General features: G+C 41.3%; 1 protein-coding gene across 6 annotated transcripts in view; it reads left to right on the top strand.

Moving 5' to 3' along the window:
* MACROD2 (mono-ADP ribosylhydrolase 2) overlaps positions 1 to 20,246 on the top strand; it is a 2,315,241-nt gene that overhangs the window by 768,594 nt on the left and 1,526,401 nt on the right. For all 6 annotated transcript variants that reach the window (XR_015139977.1, XM_086335015.1, XM_086335014.1 and 3 more), the window contains exon 5: positions 2,413 to 2,529. Coding sequence is in view for 5 of the 6 variants with exons in the window: in XM_086335015.1 (XP_086191141.1) it covers positions 2,413 to 2,529 (117 nt within the window). In the remaining variant the exon portion in view is untranslated. The remainder of the gene's footprint in view (positions 1 to 2,412; positions 2,530 to 20,246) is intronic.

The following is a 20,246-nucleotide window of genomic DNA, read 5'->3' as shown; positions in this document are numbered from 1 at the left end:
ATTCAAAAGCAGAGACATTATTTTGCCAACAAAGGTCCGTCTAGTCAAGGCTATGGTTTTTCCAGTGGTCATGTATGGATGTTAGAGTTGGACTGTGAAGAAAGCTGAGCACCGAAGAATTGATGCTTTTGAACTGTGGTGTTGGAGAAGACTCTTGAGAGTCTCTGGGACTGCAAGGAGATCCAACCAGTCCATTCTGAAGGAGACCAGTCCTGGGTGTTCATTGGAAGGACTGATTCTAAAGCTGAAACTCCAATACTTTGGCCACCTGATGCCAAGAGTTGACTCACTGGAAAAGACCCTGATGCTGGGAGGGATTGGGGGCAGGAGGAGAAGGGGATGACAGAGGATGAGATGGCTGGATGGCATCACCAACTTGATGGACATGAGTTTGGTCCATCATGCTGTGATTAATGGGGTCTCAAAGAGTCGGACACGACTGAGTGACTGAACTGAACTGAACTTTCATATAAAGTTGACCTGTTCTTTTTAACAACTATATAATAGTTCACAAAGTAAAATTGCTATGTGAAAGAGTGAACAAAACTTATGAGCTTTTTGGTTTTTTTTGTAAGAGAAAAATTATATATGTGAGTGTGTGTGAGTAACCAGTGAAAGAGCAACAAATATCAGACTGCTGAAGAGTTCTCTAGGTGGGAGGGTAAATAGTAGTATGCATACTCTTCTTGCTTCTCTATATTTTTCTTTTTTTACATAAAAATACTAGTTATTTAAAAATTTACACAAATATTCCACGTAAGGAGTTTAAGATAATATTATTTACTACCATTAACAGGGCATATAATGTTATATTATTCAAATTCCATGCATAACTCTGTTAGGTACAGCCATTCTTGACACTGATTGCTAAAGAAACGGGCTTGAGCAGCATATGGCTGGTAAAGGTAGAATATGAATTTCAGCTAGGTTTACTGAAACACTGTAGTATAGAGTTCATTTTGCTGTGACGGTCTTTGAGGTTCAGGTTTATTCTCAGATTTTATAGGTCTGCAATCAGTGATGTAGGAAAGCCCAGATGAGCTTGTTTCCCTAAGAGACTTGTTCAGCCAAAACGTTTCCTTTTCAGTCAGTGGTAGCAAAAGCCACTTAGTCGTTTAGACAAGTTACATGCCCCTCAGTGAAAAATTTCCCATTCAATATCTAGTTTCCTCTCAAAATAATGATAATAGTAAACAATGATCAGTTACATGGTATGGTGGACTATGAACTATCACACTTGTGTGCTCAGTAGCTCGGTCGTATCCAACTCTTTGTGACCCCATGACTGTAGCCCTCCAGGCTCCCTTGGAAATGGAATTTTCCAAGAAAGAATACTGGAGTAGGTTGCCATTTCCTTCTTCAGTTATTATCGGACCACTAATATCTTGGTCGATTTTCACACCCCATATTACTATTACTCTCTCTCTTTCATTCTCGTAACCTTTCATTTCAGTCTTGCATTTCCTTTCTGTCCAAGGAACTCACTCACTAACAACTAGATTATGTGTGTTGGTCTTAGCCCCCTACCTACGTTGCTCGCCCCTAATCTAGTCAAATGAAGCTTTAATTTCCAGTGGCATCAGGTGTGTGTTTTCAAAAGGTCATTCTCGTTGTGAAGGGCAGCGATGAAGCGGGGCGAGGTGAGATTCAGAAAGCTGGTGAGACCCGGGCTTGGGGAGGAGCAGGGCCTCTTCGGCGAGCAGAACTGGAGCAGGAGCTTGTGGAGGTTCTCCTTTCCATGTCAAGAGAGTGAGGGCCGCTCTTCTAGGCACTTTTCCAGACGTGAGCCACTCTTGCCCACCATCTAACCCCTAGATACCTTGCAGATACCTACTGTATCTGTGCGTACCGTTGAGAGGGGAAGGAACTTAGAGGTCTGGGTCCTTCTTCCACGGCTTTACTGTCTCAGTTTTGCCATGATGGCAAATGTTCCCAAGTGCCTTTTATTCTCTTGCTTCTTGACCTTTTTTCTTCTATGACCTCTGGTGTACTGGAGGCAGCACTTACCACCTTGGAGACAGAATCAGTAGCATTTCTTCGCAATCCTGTGTTTAGGTGACATGGAGTTGATAGCTTGAAATGGACATAGTGGGAGTATTTCCAATTGAAGCTGGAATAGACTACAAATCCAGGCTGCAGTACCAGCTAAGGATCCTGTTGTTTAACGTTAAACTGCATTGCCGTTTCCTGAACCCTGCTCCTTCTGCCGACCACACGAACTGGAGGCACAGAGAGAGAATTGGAGAGAGGAGAAAATGGTGTTTAAGGGACTGAACACCGTGGGTTTCCTTCCCTCAGGGGTGTGGGGATTTCTAAGAGGAAAAACTTGAGTTCCTTGGCTTTCCCTGTTCCAGGTGGTGCCTTTATTTCCAAAACAGCAAACATGGGCTAACTTTTTTCTCTCTCCTGCAGTGGATGGCTGTATTCACAGAGCAGCTGGGCCCTGTCTGCTCGCTGAATGTCGTAACCTGAACGGCTGTGAAACTGGACATGCAAAGATCACGTGTGGCTATGACCTGCCTGCAAAATGTGAGTTCAGCTCTTTTGAGTACTGTTTCTAAATCAGATGAGCATTCTTGTTTTATTCCTCAGGTGGGTAACTGGAGGAGGAAGTGGCAGTGGCGGTGTCTAAATGTGCTTGTATTGAGATTTTGTACATGGTAATGAAGTGTGTTTTTTGACATATATATATATATATAGTAATGTTTAATTGTAGGTGTTTTTTGTTCAGATCCTCAACAAAGTGTCTCTGAAACAGAAAAATAAAAATATGAGCAAACTACACCTTATAGTATTTAAATGCTGTGGAGTGACAGCTTCTAGAAATGATGCCAATTTCTTATTCCTTGTTCAGGTTTCTTGATTGTGGATGTGTTTAGAGCAAAGGAGATCAAAGTGATGTATTGTGTTTTCAGCTGCCATGGAAAGGCTGATTGGCAATTACAGCCAAAGCATCTGTCACGCTTGGCTTTCAGGAAAAGCCAATGGAATGTGGTTGTCAGAGTGAGAATGTATTTGCTCTTTAGAATGTGGAATGGTCAAAATTTCCATTATATTTGAATGGAGAAAAGTATTGCATTTGATTGACCTTGTTGCTTAGTCGTTTAGCCAACTGCGTAGGGTGATGTGGAATAGAAAATACTGAAAGAGAAGCTGGTTAAAGGCACCGATTTTTTGTATCACATAATCTTCAGGGCTTGGGGGTGGAGGTAGAGGGTTTCATTGTACCATTAAGCCATGCACTGGTCTGGAAATTGGGAAACCAATTGGTTGTTTTTTCCATTCACCTGCTTTTTACGATAACCTTCTGGTGAACACTTTTTTTTGTGGGGGTTAAAAATGAAGTTGATTTCTTTTTACTGTTTTAATCAAGGAGAATATGTGACTAAAATGTTATAACACAGCCTTTGGACTCTATAGACTAGTTATAGGAATGAATTTGTCATGGACATGTGTGAGTGGCGAGATCAAGTGTGTTATATTTTCTAGTTATAGGAATGAATTTGTCATGGACATGTGTGAGTGGCGAGATCAAGTGTGTTATATTTTTAAGACTGAAGTATATTTAAATTTGAGGATTTTTAGTGAGTAGTAATATATTAAAATGATATTATTTGTGGCAATTAACAATACTACATTCTGGATTCCACACAGTGTATTGCTAGTGAAACTACATCTGTTATATACTGCTTAATTTTTCCTTTAATGGCTTCTCCTTTTCCTTTCCTTGTTTTTTTTGTGTGAAAGAGTCAAATCATGGGCCAATGGCCCTCACTCTTGCTTGGAAAGTATATTTATGTCATATAAGTCCTCTGCGTGCAGTGGTATTCTGAGCACTCCCTCTGACTCAGAGGCCCTGAGTATTAAAGGAGATTTCCCTTTCTGGGATGGTAGAATTCCCTATTTACCAATATTGGTCTCTCTTCCTTCTTACTGCCATACTACCTTCATGATACAGTCGACCGATTCCACCCTGAGGACAAGCAGATTATTGATGATTTTCAGACTGGTGACTGTCCTTAAACCAATAATGATAGTCTCCTATTGATTCAGTACTTTCTTTCGTATAAGTTAAAGCATAAATCAAAAGTTCTTCAGCCCTGAGATTTCTGAAGACAGATAGCCTCAGAATGATTAACTATGACCAGATTGAATGGTGGATCTGTTGTATGGATGGACACCATGATCATTTTGTTTCATGTGGCTGCTCCCGTCTGAAATCCCTCTTGTATGAGCTTCCTTGATTGTCATTCAGCTCAGTTCAGGGTTGTTGAAGGCTTCTACAACACCAGACACTGAGGTACAAAGATCAGTGTATACTTGTGCTTGAGGAATTCCATGACTGGGATTCCTGGGCATTCCAGGGCAAATAAGTCTTTGTAGAACAAGGGCTCTAGCCATGGAAAAGTCAATCGCCAGAACTCAGTACGGAATCTCTGTGAGCTGAGATACTGAATCAGGTGACACACCAGCCCAGAGGGCACATCTAGGGGGAAAAAGGAAAATCATCCAGCAGGGTAGCAGTTCCCAGACTAGGATGGCAGAACCACCTCAAGAACGCGACAGATATGGGGTATTTGTGAATAGATCTCCGTGTTTCTCTGTGTTTAATGAGATTAATGATCTACATTAAAAAAACATAAAAACAATGAAAACAGTAAGAAATAACAGCTTAGACTTTGCACACTGCTCCGTAGTGTATCACAGTACTTTCACCAGCCCTTGTGTTTTAGATTATATTTTATAAACATTCTGTGTGTTCATTTTCCCTTTCCCTATCCCTGAGAGATGTTTTTCTTTCTCATCAATTTGGTTCATCCATTTCAGAGTCATTAACAATTCACAGATGTGCTTTTGTAGCGAAAGAATGAAAAGGGAGCTCATTACATACTGTTTGGGTCATTTTCCCCTTCCATATTTAATAATTCCATGACAGTTTGACAGCAGAGTCTAGTTCCTATCTGTCCTCTGTGACAGCGGTTTTATCATTTAAGGTACTAAAGCCAGTCATCCAGTCACCAGTGATAATATCTTCGTGCATCAGCAATTTGTTTGCAAAATGCTGTTGTCTGGGTTACAGACAAACTTGGTAATTTTGAACTGGTCTTTGCTTCCTTCATGCTTGCTAAATTAATCTATTCATAAGTGCTTGTATTTGAATTAATTATACTTAGAGTCTGTATTCTGTGATCCATCATAATCGGTGGAATGATAAGCCTCAAAGATTTAGCATTTCTTCACTACTTGGGTATTTTAAATGATTTTTTTTTTTTGACGTAGAATGGCCAGTCATTTTTATCAAAAGTTATCTTATGAGTGGAAAGAATATTGGTCAGTATTTTAAGGAATTGACTTAGAATGTGAACTAAGGACTGTTTGTATGATTTGACCGTTTGATACATTCTCTTTTATAATATTAGGTTTTTTTGGATTCATAATAAAATTTAGATTTCTATAGGTTTTTATCATCAACCAGTTGGACATTTCTGTTCATGCTGTCGTCAGTCTTTGAGAGGGTCAGCTTCATGTAGCCAAGGCTTGTCCATCTCAATTTCAATCCTGGGATCAATATCTAGCATATGTGCCTAATTAACATGAATGAACGAATGGTTTCAAACATTTTCACCTGACAAAGAGGTTTTTGCCTGTTGCTTCTACTTCTAATTCTTGCCCTCCTGCAGTCCGTTCTGCCCAGTCTTCGTAGATGAATATTCCTAAATTCCAAGTCCCTGTGATTGTCTGCAGGCTCCAGGTGATGTGGGACCCTCCTTACCGTCTTCTGTCCTCCCGCTCACTCACACAGCCTGCTTTGCTTGATCTTTAATGTCTTTTCATTAGCCGCCTCCCCTCCAGCTGGGATTCTGTTCTTCCAGATATATGTGTGGTTTTTGCCTTCACCTAATTCAAATCCTTGCTCAAACCTCACCTCAGGTATCACCCTAACTAACCTATTTTTAATTACTTCTCTACGTTACTTATAATTGTCTATCTGTAGCATATAATCTTCAAATACACTGTGTCATTTACTTATTTAGTTTCTCGTCTGTGTCCCCAGATTGGAATGAGGGCAGTAGTTGTTTTGCTACATCTTTTTCATTCATTGTTGTATCCATACAGAAAAAATGTATGGCACCTAATAGGGGCTCAAGAAATATTTTTGAATGAATGAATAAAATCTAACTCTGTGCTGTGCTTAATCACTCAGTCATGTCCAACTCTTTGTGACCCTTTGGACTGTAGCCCACCAGGCTCCTCCATTCATGGGGTTTCTCCAGGCAAGAATACTGGAGTGGGTTGCAATACCCTCTTCCTAAATCTAACTCTGCTCCTCTCCAAATCCTTCAGTGGGTTTTTCCTCAAACACAGACTTATTAGCCTGATTATCTTTGGCCTTCCATGATTTACTCTTCTATCTTGAGCTGCTTACAACCTTTTACATGATCTGAATTGCTCAAGATGGCATGTCTGTACATGGTACATGTGATCTATATTGGAGAGTTTCTAGAGAATTCTGTCTTCCTTTCTACTTATCTTCCAAACTCAGCTCAAATATCACTTCTGCCATGAAGCAACTCAACTAAAAGTACCTTCTTTTCCCTCAAAATCCAGAAGACTGCATGTTAACATGCTGAGAGCACATGCCACTTGCTATTATTATTATTATTTATGCAAACTTTCCATCTTCCTAGAAGTCTCTTGTGTATAATGGATACTAGAGAAATGTCTGTCAAATGCTTTGATTGTTAAAGGTGGCAGACTGGTTGATAACTGCTGGTAGGAAAGGGAAAGTCGTTCAGTTGTGTCTGACTCTTTGCGATCCCATGGTCTGCAGCCCGTCAGGTCCTCTGTCCGTGCTCTGGGGAAGAGTGCTGTGGTGGGCTGCCATTCGCTTCTCCAGGGATCCCGACCCAGGGATCAAACCCAGGTCTCCTGCTCTCAAGGCTGATTCTTTACCAACTGAGCTACTAGGGAAGCCCCAGTTGCTGGTATGAGGGATGTAAATGTATACTAATATTTCTAAGAAATTATGAAATCAGTGTTATATATTGTGTTTTTTAAATCATATTTTACCATACACCTAATTCCAAAATCTTTTATCTAAGAAATTTAGTCTTTTTTTTAAATTATAGTTGATTTATAATGTTAGTTTCACGTGTATAGCAAAGTGATTCAGTTATTCAGTTATATACATATATATACATATATATATATATATACACACATATATATATACACATACACACATAGGACTTCCCTGGTGGCTCAGAGATTAAAGCGTCTGCCTGGAATTCAGGAGACCCAGGTTCGATCCCTGGGTCGGGAAGATCCCCTGGAGAAGGAAATGGCACCCCGCTCCAGTACTCTTGCCTGGAGAATCCCATGGAGGGAGGAGCCTGGTAGGCTACAGTCCATGGGGTCTCAAAGAGTCGGACACGACTGAGTGACTTCACTTTCATTTTCATATGTATATATATTCTTTTTCAATTCCTTTCCATCATAGGGTATTATACTGAATATAATTCCCATGCTGTACAGTAGGTCCTTGTCATTTGTCTATTTTGTATACAGTAGTATGTATCTGTTAATCCCAAACTCCTAGCTTATCACTCCCCCACCCTACAACCATTTCCCTGGTAACCATAAGTTTGTTTTCTATGTCTGTGAGTCTGCTTCTAGTTTGCAAAGAAGTTCATTTCTGTTATTTTAAGAAACTTACTCTTAATGGACCTTCTTCTAAAGGTGAACAAATAAAAATAAAGAAGTCACATCAACTTTATTTGATGATTTTCATCGTATGTCACATATCTATTTTATTTCTTGAGAATGCACTACTTTTAGGCCTTAGGGCTGAATAATCATCAAAGATAAATGGGAAAATGTTAAATTTGTGTATATAAAATGGTGGACTCTGTTTTTTTTTTTTTTTCTTTAAATGCTTCTATTTAATCTTTGTACAACATCAAAGGGCATGATTAGCATCCAGCTCAGTGCTGTCCATTAATCATCTGAAGGGAAACTCTTGGGCGAGAGACCACAGCATAACATGTGTGAATGCCACGGAGTGGCAGGATCAGCTTCCTTAGGCCATTCCCAGGTGTAGTAATCATCAGATGATGGTAGCTTAAAAAAAGGTACTGTTGGTAATAATTAGGACTTCTCTTGTGCCCTTCATCAAGAAATCATAGTGCTCTGAGACATTCGCTCAGCAGTCCGTTTGAAATGTCTGTGAGGAACTGACATCGCAAATGATGTTTTCTTCCAACACAGAGAGAAATTCAGGTACAGAGAGTTTAAATCTGTTGCTCCCAGTAACAAACCAGGTCCGTATTACAGACGTGGCAGTGACCAAGTCGGTATTCCTGAGCCAGGGAGCGAGTCTGTGGCCAGTGAGGGCCAGGCCTGCTGCTTGTTTTTGTAAATAGAGATTTTGTCGGAACACAGACGTGCCCGTGTGTTTACTTGGTGTCTGTGGCTGCTTTCGTTGGACGGAGCTGAGCAGTTGAGACCAGGGTTGTCCGGCCACAGAGCCTGAAACATTACTGTCTGACCCTTTGCTGGAAAAGTTTGCCAACAACTCGTCTATGGTAATACTTACTTTTCATAAAGGAGGAAGCTGAGGTTGAGAAGGATTAACCGTTTACTGAATTTTATTGAATGTGTGTGACTTACTCAGATCACTGTTGATAAAAATGAGATTAAAATGCCTGCCATCTCTTCCTTGGGACAGCCCCTGCTTCTGTTGCTTCAACAGAACCTCATTTTGGGAGGAAGATCTGAAGTCTTTTTAAGTCTTTCAAATTATAAGACTACCTTGGGAAGAACCATGCTTGGCCAGGGGTGGGGGGGTGGGGAAATAAATTGTTTTTCTCAGCAGGGCTGGAACTGGAGAGTGAATATCAAATGTCTGAAGGGAAAGTTAAGTCAAACCACCAGAGTATTAGGCAATACATCTTTATTCCTTGCTTCCTGCAGTTCTGTTAGTCAGTGTGCTGAACAGGAGCCTGTAGTCCTGAGGAAATTCAGTTTCTAGGGGTTGCTCACAAGATAGCTCTGAGTCAGTCCTCTGCAAAACATGACCTGATTTTGACTGCGTGGCTCCCTCAGCAGGTGTCTGATTGTGGCGGCGGCGGAGAGGGCTTGCTGCTGAGTGTGACGGCCAGTCTGTGGCGGAGACCCGAGAGCCCTCGTGAGCCCCTTCTGAAATGAAATGCCGTATACTCCGTAAAGAGAAAAATGGCTTTTGAAGAACATAAAATCATCTTTCTTCCTGAAGAGAGAGATGAGATTTTTTTTTTTTTCCCTCCTCAAATCAACCCTGATTGGCTCATTTTCCTTAAGTGCTTTAGGATTTTAATTTCTGTCTGAATCGATTTCTTTATAATTACCACCTCTTTCATTTATAGTAAGTGAATTTTGTATAGCTTATCTCCTTTGTGGTCCTCATGATGAATATGGACGTGAGGAGGACAGAAGGTGTTCAGAATGGGCTCCATGGAGAAACAGCAGCAGCACCTCCTGCGGACCGGTTAGAGATGCAAACTCTGGTGTCCCACCCCAGATGTACTGAGTCAGAGACTCTGGTTTTGAACAGGCTCTCACACATTCTAACGTGAAAACCATCACCTAGACAGTGATGTCATTCAGGGCAGAGCCCTTGCCTTTTGATTGCTCACCCAGCACACAACACAGGCTTCCTTCTGGGTCACAGACTCGAGTTTCCTTTGACGAGAACTCTGACATGCTCTACACTGCTTTGTGGCATTTTCACAGTTAGTGATGGTATCTGTATTTAATTGTTTCCTTGTTTGTAACCAGTCTTCTCAAACAGGATAGCACTTTAAGGAGAACAGAAGTCGTACCTGTCTCATTCACCCCTAGAGTCCTTAGCATCTGACATAATAAAGGCCTGCTTCAGAGCTGGAGGCTTTCAATAGATGTTTACTGGAGGAATTAATGAAAGCCTTTTCTTTGTCATTGGCATAGCTGCGCTGCCATAAGCTGACTAAAGGTACTCTCCAGATAAACCCGTGTGGCTGCAGAAATCTGCAGAGCTGGAACCACGGCCTCCTGCAGCGTGTCCTTTACCCTGTCATTAGGCGTGCCGCTTGCGCAAAGACTAGCTTCTGCTGAGTCGCTTCAGTCGTGTCCGACCCTGTGCAACCCCATAGACGGCAGCCCACCAGGCTTCCCCGTCCCTGGGATTCTCCAAGCAAGAACGCTAGAGTGGGTTGCCATTTCCTTCTCCAATGCATGAAAGTGAAAAAATACAGTGAAGTCACTCAGTCATATCCGACTCTTTGCAACCCCATGGACTGCAGCCTTCCAGGCTCCTCCGTCCATGGGATTTTCCAGGCAAGAGTACTGGGGTGGGGTACCAACTATCTAGCAGAGCAAAAAAGCACTTTTTTTTTTTTTTTTTGCTCAATTTGTTCACATGGTACACATAGAATCTACACTTAGATTATGTTCTTTTTCTCTTTATTTGATTTGATCCATTTTGGTAACATTCCCCTAGTGGTTTTGTGATGAAATATTTAAAATTCTAATAGTAAATGGTATCTTTTAAAAATGTCTGCTGTTGGGGAGTAACTCGGTATTTACATGGTTGCTTTACTGGCTGAGTGTAATAGCTGCCTGTCCTTGGCTTGGGCCAGTTGACATCTTAGCAGGCTTTCGGAGGACATGGTCTATACCTTCTTTTTCCTATGTGATCAATAGGAAATAACAGCGTAAATCAATTCTGAGTGATAATGTAAATGGGCTCTTGAAGGCAATTCCCGCTGTGAAATGAGTAGTTAGCAGCGACGACAGTGGCATTAACTGCAGGGGGGGTAATCAGCCTTTGGATGTGTTTAATCAGAGTTATCAGCTAAGATTAAAAAGAGAGCTGCTGTTGTGCAGGGATCATCATTTTCAGGATTTAAAAGATGAATAGTTGGAGGTGTTCTCATAAATTAAAGCCATCAGAATTGCTTTGAGTAATTTAGGATGCTTTGAGGTCAGGCACAAGCAAACAGGAAAGGTTAATCTCAGAGCCACAGTACTTAATGGGAAGGAACAGCAGAATACATTTGTTGAAATAAGTAGCAGATACTGAGTTAAATGAAGATTTTCCTCAGTGCTAAAATGTTTCTTGAGCTAACATATACTAGCATATATGATTTAAATATGAAGTGGGTAAACTTATTAACTGTGCTTGCCATTACTAATCCCAAAGATTAAATATTAGACCACTTGGTGGCTTGAATAGAGGTGTTTACAGATGAAAATATTGGTGAGACCAAGCTCTGCACTATGGAATAAAAGATTGGTTCTAGGTCAAGAACATTAGTCATTAAGGTAGAGGTCCGAGAAGTCTTGAATCCAGGATATTCTAATTGTTGGGTCAAACCTTCTGAGCCTGAGTTTCCTCATCCATGATTAGCTGGGAGTGGGACAGTGTACATCAGGCAAGGTTGTTAAGGAGTAGACACAGAACCGCTTTTTTTTTTTTTTCATGTGTCAGACAATTTATTTTATTTTCTTCATCACTTCACCCTTCCTCCCTTCATCATAAGAAAACACTTTTGAAATGGAAATTAAAATTGGATGGTTTTTATCGTCTTTTTTTTTTCATTTATTTTATTTTATTTTTAAACTTTACATAATTGTATTAGTTTTGCCAAATATCTAAATGAATCTGCCACAGGTATACATGTGTTCCCCATCCTGAAACCTCCTCCCTCCTCCCTCCCCATACCATCCCTCTGGGTCGTCCCAGTGCACTAGCCCCAAGCATCCAGTATCGTGCATCGAACCTGGACTGGCATCTCGTTTCATACATGATATTTTACATGTTTCAATGCCATTCTCCCAAATCTTCCCACCCTCTCCCTCTCCCACAGAGTCCATAAGACTGTTCCGTACATCAGTGTCTCTTTTGCTGTCTCGTACACAGGGTTATTGTTATCATCTTTCTAAATTCCATATATATGCGTTAGTATACTGTATTGGTGTTTTTCCTTCTGGCTTACTTCACTCTGTATAATAGGCTCCAGTTTCATCCACCTCATTAGAACTGATTCAAATGAATTCTTTTTAATGGCTGAGTAATACTCCATTGTGTATATGTACCACAGCTTTCTTATCCATTCATCTGATGATGGACATCTAGGTTGCTTCCATGTCCTGGCTATTATAAATAGTGCTGCGATGAACATTGGGGTACACGTGTCTCTTTCCCTTCTGGTTTCCTCAGTGTGTATGCAGAGCTGCTTTTTAATAGTGTAAGACTATAGATATATAAATTATGTGTGTGTGCATGCTCTGTGTCTGATGCTTTGAGACCTGCATAGACTGTAGCCCACCAGCTCCTCTTTCCATGGGATTCCCCAGGCGAGACTCCTGGAGTGGGTTGCATAAGGCTCTATTATTATTTGTAAACCATCCCGTACCTCATTTGCTTATTCGACCAATGTGTACTGCCACTTCCTCTGAGCTTGAGTACTCTTTCAGCCTATAGAAAAAATACAGTGAAGAAGACTGCCAAGGTCCTCTCCTCTTCCATCTTAGGTTCCAGCAGAGAGAGGTAGAAAATAAACACATTCACGTAAAAGCAGAGGCTCTCAGATGATGGAAAGGACGATGAGGAAAATAAAAAGTTCCATAAGAATGGACAGTGGAGGGAGGGAGCTGCCTTTCCCGTGGTGGTCAGGGAAGGCCTCCTGGAGGAGGTGGTACCTGAACTGACTACTCTCTGGGGAGAAAGTCATTGCCACCAGATTGAAAGAGATCTACCACTGGGTTAGGAAAAATCACTTTGCCCAAACTGTGGAATGAGACAGCTCATTAATTTTTTGGTACTTCTTCTTTGCTACAAGTATTCTGTTTCAGTTCTGATGTATATACAGCTTTAATTTTAGTCTACTTTTTGGAGGTAGTAGAGGTAATGCCACTACTGTGGAGCTGATAGGAATTTAAAAGCTCACTGACATGGAAGCAACCTAGATGTCCATCAGCAGATGAATGGATAAGAAAGCTGTGGTACATATACACAATGGAGTATTATTCAGCCATTAAAAAGAATACATTTGAATCAGTTCTAATGAAGTGGATGAAACTGGAGCCTATTATACAGAGTCAAGTAAGCCAGAAAGAAAAACACCAATACAGTATACTAACGCATCTATATGGAATTTAGAAAGATGGTAACAATAACCCGGTGTATGAGACAGCAAAAGAGACACAGATGTATAGAACAGTCTTTTGGACTCTGTGGGAGAGGGAGGTAGGGGATGATTTGGGAGAATGGCATTAAAACATATATAATATCATATAAGAAACAAATCGCCAGTCCAGGTTCGATGCAAGATACAGGAAGCTTGGGGCTGGTGCACTGGGATGACCCAGAGGGATGGTATGGGGAGGGAGGTGGGAGAGGGGTTCAGGATGGGGAACACGTGTACACCTGTGGTAGATGCATGTTGAAGTTTGGCAAAACCAATACAATATTGTAAAGTAAAAAATAATAATAAAAAAATTAAAAAAAATTCAGCCATAAAAAAATAAACAAATAAATAAAAGCTCACTGAATCCTAACTAATTTTACAGTGAAAGAACCTGAGGCTCCTAAAGATTATTTCTTCCAGGGTCCTGTGTTAAGGAACAGAAGCAACAAGAATCTGGGGTCTTGACTCACAGTATAACCCTCTAGAAAGAACACTAAAATGTACTGCCTCTCCTAGTCTCTTTGATCATACTAACTGCCTTATAGGAGTATTGTGAAAAGCTGATAAACTATTAAGTGAGATGATATACATAAACATATTTTTGAAATATTGATTTCTTGTGGCACTTTATTGTTAATAGTAATTAAGATGGATGCATGCGTGCTCAGACGTGTCTAACTCTTTGCAAACTCATGGACTGTAGCCCATCAGGCTCCTCTGTCCATGGGGTTTTCCTGGCAAGAATACTGGAGTACATTGCCCTGCCCTCCTCTAGGGGATCTTCCTGACCCAGGGGTTGAATCTGCATCTCCTGCACTGCAGGTGAATGCTTTACTGCTGAGTCACCGGGGAAGCCTCGTTATTTAGATAAGCTATATGTAAATTATGGCACTCTTGAGTTCTACTAGTAAAGTTTACCACAATAATCTACTTGGACATATGCAGCAGTGTCTGACAAAATGTGGAAATCACAAATAGTCATTAAGAAAAATCTTGTACTATCCTCAAGACTCAGACATTTTCTCCAGCTTCTTTCCAGCATCTCATCCTTAAGGAAAGTCAATTTCAGAAACTTCAGACGGCCCTGCTTTGATTGGAAAGAAACGTCCACAGGTTCTTTGGTATTTCTTCTCGCTTTGTGTGTGGACTCGACTTAATGACACCCTTCTAGTGAATGGAATGTGTCAGAATCCTGGAAATTTCTTAGGTTAGGTCACAAAAAGACTGTGGCTTCCACCTTTCTTGCCCTCGCTTGCTTTCTCCACCTTCTCTCTCTCTCAGATCTGTTTCCCAGGGATGCGATAACAAATTGCCACAGACTTGATGGCTTAAAACAGTGATTTATTCTGTCACTTCTGGAGGCCAGAGGTTCAGAAATCAAAGTAAAGACTCTAGGGAAACATCCCTCTGCTTCTTCCAGCTCCTGATTATGGCAACATAAGCCCAGTGCTGGTCTCTGTCTTCACATGGCCATCTTCCCTGTGCTGCTATTTGTCCTCTTTTTCCTCTAAGGACGTTTATCATTGGGTTTAGGGCAGTCCTAATACAGAATGATCTCTAAGTCTTGAGATCCCTAACTCGGTTATCTCTGCAAAGACCCAAATAACGTCATATCCACTGGTTTCGCGTCTCAGAACATGGACATTATCTTTTTGGGATTGCCGTCTAACTCACTGTACACTCTCTTGGTAAAGTCAGCTCCCATGTCATGACATGGCCTTGAGAAGAGGAACGTGAGCTGCTCTGTTGTGAGAGACCTCAGACAGCCTCTGGAAGGGCCCTTGCAGTGGGGAACTGATGCCTCTCTGTGACCTTGAAGGTGGATCTTCTGAGGTCTGTCAGCAGCCATAGAAGTGAGCTTGGGAGTACACCCTCTGGCCTCACTGAAACCTTCAGATCTCCTGGGCTGGTAGCTTGACTGCAGCATCATGAAAGACCCTGAGCCAGAAGCACACAGTTAAGCTACTCTTGAATTCCTGATCTATAGAAATTAAGATAATAACTTTGTTATTTTTAAGTTTGGGCTATTTGTCACACAGCAATAGCTAACTAATTCAGGAACTATGGCCACGAACTACATGAAGCAGAGTGAGGTGCCTACCAACAGAGTGGGTGGGGTCTACCACATTTTCTCAACACCCAACCTACCAAGCTGAAGGGTAGGCCTAAATGCAAAATAGAATTTGGGTCTAAAGTTACACTTGCATTTTAAATTTTAAAAATGCAATCATACCCCTTCACGATATCTTCTGTAGACAACATACAAGATTGGAAAAATGGTTATGAATGGAAACTTCTGTCCTTTTCATACTAATAAAAAAGAACAGGACATGAAGCCCAGCTTAGTAAGGAAACATTGGGAGGAAAATCATACAATTTGGTATTAATATTTACCTGATATGCTTTAAGTGTTGTTTAGCCTTTGTAGTTATCAGTCATTCATATATATATATATATACACATATATATATATATATATATGTATATATATGTATGAGGAGGGTTAAAAAGTTGGCTTAAAACTCAACGTTCATAAAGCTAAGATCATGGCATCTGGCCCCATCACTTCATGGCAAATAGATGGGGAAATAATGGAAACAGTGAGAGACTTTATTTTCTTGGGCTCCAAAATCATTGCAGATGGTGACTACAACCATGAAATCAAAAGACTCTTGCTCAGTGAAAAAAAGCTATGACAAACTAGACAGCATATTAAAAAGCAGAGATATTACTTTGCTGACAAAGGTCCTTCTAGTCAAAGCTATGGTTTTTCCAGTAGTCATGTATGGATGTGAGAGTTGGACTGTAAAGAAAGTTGAGAATTGATGCTTTTGAACTCTTGAGAGTCCCTTGGATTGCAAGGAGATCCCACCAGTCAATCCTAAAGGGAAATCAGTTCTGAATATTCATCAGAAGGACTGATGCTGAAGCTGCAATACTCTGGCCACCTGATGTGAAGAACTGACTCATTGGAAAAGACCTTGATTCTGGGAAAGATTGAAGGCAGGAGAAGGGGACGACAGAGGATGAGGTGGTTGGATGGCATCACCAGAGTTGGTGATGGACAGGGAAGCCTGGTGTGCTGCAGTCCCTGGGGTCACAAAGAGTCAGACACGACTGAGCTGAATATCGATATATATTAAACTGATAGGAATTGCCATTTTCGTTTTGAGAAGAGAAATTCTGCTCCTGTGTGTGTTGGTGCTGTTAACTGAATGAAGCAGAGGTGCCTTTGTGGCTGGGCCCTTCCAAATCTGTTTGCTGGACTTGGTGGTATGATTTCCATTAGCACCTTCTTTTTTCAGAACCACCTCGAGTTTGCTCCATTTCTAATCACCTGCTATTTGTGAAATCCCTATAATTTCCTAAGGGGCTCTGAAGCTTTCCTTTCCCTACCTGTGACATTTGAGGTAAGATTTATTCCCCATCTGTATTTGTTCTGCTTAGTGAAGATCATCAGAGACAACCTTAACTGTATTTTTACAAATTCTCTTTCCAACTGTGTGTTTTGTATTTTGAGTTCAGATACCCCTTTGAAGGTGTGTGGAGGACAAAGGGCTGTTTTAAAAATTCTTTCTCTTTATAGACACTCAGTTTTTGTTTTCTTTCATCATGGCACATAATACCAAACTATTGTCTTTCTTCACATGGCCAGGTGATTTTGTTCCTGTTTTAATGTTATTCCTCTGCTTAGGTGTGTCACATACACATGTATACATGTACACACACACATATAGGGCTTCCCTGCTGACTGAGATGGTCAAGAATCTGCCTGCAATGCAGAGTTTGATTCCTGGGTTGGGAAGATCCCCTGGAAGAGGATATGGCAACCCACTCTAGTATTCTTGCCTGGAGAATTCCATGGACAGAGGAGCCTGGCAGGCTATGGCCCATGGGGTAGCAAAGAGTCAAACATGACTGAGTGACTTAACACTTCCACTTAAAAAAAATTATATATATATACACACACACATATACACACACACACACACACACGTGCATGTTATTTTTCATGTATTCCATTAGAAGTATATTCTTATGCTGAACACGTATTTCCTTCTGCATTATAATGTGTTTTATATTAACTCAGGGCTTTTTTCAGTTTGTGTAGCTATTTGGAAAAGCATTCTGGAAGGGTTTGAGGACGCTTTGGTGGAACTGGGATGGAGGCCTTTAGGGATGCCCTGGAATGAGTGTACCTTGCATCCACCAGTCTGTCTGGTACATATTAAGTAGTGGTAAGTGTTTCATTCAAACACTGGTTGGTTCCTAAAATATGTGCCAGGTGCTTGGCTCATCTTTTAGAAAAGGGTGATATGCAAAACAGACAAGGACCTTGTCCTGCTGGAATTGAGTTGATCTGAAATGAACACATGACTTGCCTAAGATCACACAAGTTTAAGTGATAAAACCTTGCCAGGAATCCAAATTGTCCATTTTTCCGTCTATGATCCTTTCATCTTTTTCATGAGGGTTTTATTTGGGGCCTTGCTTTTGAACTGTGGTGTTGGAAAAGACTCTTGAGAGTCCCTTGGACTGCAGAGAGATCCAACCAGTCCATTCTGAAGGAGATCAGCCCTGGGATTTCTTTGGAAGGAGTGATGCTAAAGCTGAAACTCCAGTACTTTGGCCACCTCATGCGAAGAGCTGACTCATTGGAAAAGACTCTGATGCTGGGAGGGATTGGGGGCAGGAGGAGAAGGGGACGACAGAGGATGAGATGGCTGGATGGCATCACTGACTCGATGGACGTGAGTCTGAGTGAACTCCGGGAGTTGGTGATGGACAGGGAGGCCTGGCGTGCTGCGATTCATGGGGTCGCAAAGAGTCGGACACGACTGAGCGACTGAACTGAGCTGACCAGTGGAAGAATGCCTGCTGGTGTTAGCCTTCTTGCCTCATGCTATTTTGGGGGTTTCCTATGCAGAGACCAGTGGAAACGGTCAGTGGATTCTGACTCACTTGTACCTTGGGGGTGGGGAGGAGGGCATGACACACAATTCTCTGTCTGTTAATGTAAATGACTCTGGAAAACCTTTTTCTAACTTGGCATCAGGGGTACAGGCCTTTCTTAACTTGGAGCCAGTGTAACAGCTGCCTGGCATTTTCTAGTGACACATAGACCATATTCCCATAATCCCTATGAAAGAGTTTGAGATTTCACCTTACTTAAGAGTAAGGCAGACAGTGATTTATAAACACTTTTTTTCAGTGACTGTGATTTGATATCCATATGTTTTAGAAAAAAAAAATCTTTTGGATCTCTAGTCCCTCAATCAGAATGTCAAACATGCATTATTATATTACACACTGTGGAAACCAATTGAACAGACAAACGTGTTACCTATCTATGGTTCATCCTATTCCTTTTCTTTAGAAGCACCTTTTAAAAATAAGGTTGACCCCTGTCTATTGAAGCATCTGTACCAAGCTTTGTTTCCCATACGTAAGACACATGGGTGGCATTCAGGAGTTCTGGCCTGTCCTCTGGCGCTGTGGCCTCTCTGATCTTATGTTTACTTTTCCTTTCCTTTTCCCTTTAGGCTTTTGTAATTCCTTGTCAAATTTTTGTTGAACTCTTTGATTGATTTGTGGTGTAATTCATTTTAAAGGTAGAATTTGGAGCTTCCCAAAATCAGGATCAACCCATGAGAAGTATTTAGATGGATGCCCTTACTGTCCAGAACTTTCTTTCTGTTGATATTCTCATCCCAGTCAATGGTTAAACACATGGGCTTTGAAGCCTAGCATTCTTGGCTCAAATTCACTCTGGATTTGGGCCAGTTGTGAATCCTCTTTGGGCCTCTTTGGGCCTGGACATGGGAGTGAGCATAGCCCCCTCTCACGGGAGTGCTGAGGGTGATGAGTCAGCATCCGCTGTACTCAGAGCTCGGCCCACCTCCAGGTAAGCACTGGAGCTGAGCTGTTTTCCCCTGAGGTCATCCTGCCCCCCTTATCTGAAATGTCACCCCATCACTCTCTCCTCTCTTGCCCTGCTTTACTTGATGTCATGGCCCTCATCTTCATCTGAGGTTATCTTATGCCGTATTCGTTTGTTTTTTGAATGTTTGTCTCTTCCACTAGAACATAATCTTCATGAGAGGAGGGACTTCACCACTGTATCTCCTGTCCTAGGAAGTCTTTGAAACCATCTGTGAATGAACAAATATATGCACACTAGAAATTTTAAGCTTAATGACTTATGATTATTAGCACAATTACTGGGAGAAGTAGGCTAAGGAAACAGTTTCGTGCTCTGCTTTCTTGGCTCTTCTAGGATCTTGGCTACTAGTTAAAAATAAGCCAGGGAAATAGCACTAATATACTGGGAGGCCCTGCCTGTATTGACCTTTGGTATGTCTACCAAGAATGCTTTAGGTGTCCTGTACTTGTACTCCTCCCGCCCCACCATTTTTCAAAATTGTAGTTTAAGCAGTAGTGTCAGGATGAAATAAGGCAGAGAGGAAGAGCTTGAAAGAACCTCACCTGGGAGTCAGGTCCTAACTGGCCTGACGAAAAGCCAATGGATTGACTGATTGATCTCCCATTGATTTAGTCTGGGTTCAGAGATGATTTCCAAGCTCAATTTATTTTTTAATCTCATTAAAGTGATAATTTTAGGGGTTTGCAATGTGCTGTGACCGAGTTTCTGACTGAGATCGCTAGCCCCAGCACTTAAAACTTGCATGCGAATGTGCTCAGAGGGGAAATGCCGATGCATGTTTCCTTTGTGTTCAAACCGTTCAGACTTTACGGTGAATAATAAAGCTTTACAGCTTGTTTTTCGCAAATAGGATGCTGGGGAGTTGCGGCAACAAGAGAAATCTATTTACTATTTTGTGTCCCAGTTATCTGTGCCATCTACCCCTTAATCGACCTCCAGAGCTAATTGTTGCTTGGGGTAGAGAAGGTAGGGAAGGAAGCATGACTATCAGTGGTGAGAGGAAATTAATTTCACATAAATAGAAATTTATTTTATCACAAGAAAGGTAAGTTATCTGACCACTGGGCAATAGAGCACAATTCACTGTTAACCCC

Source organism: Bos grunniens, chromosome 13 (assembly GCF_055505025.1).
Source record: "Bos grunniens cultivar Pamir isolate PY7600 chromosome 13, Bosgru_T2T1.0, whole genome shotgun sequence".
NCBI lineage: Eukaryota > Metazoa > Chordata > Mammalia > Artiodactyla > Bovidae > Bos > Bos grunniens.
This window is presented reverse-complemented; position numbering and strand designations above follow the sequence as displayed.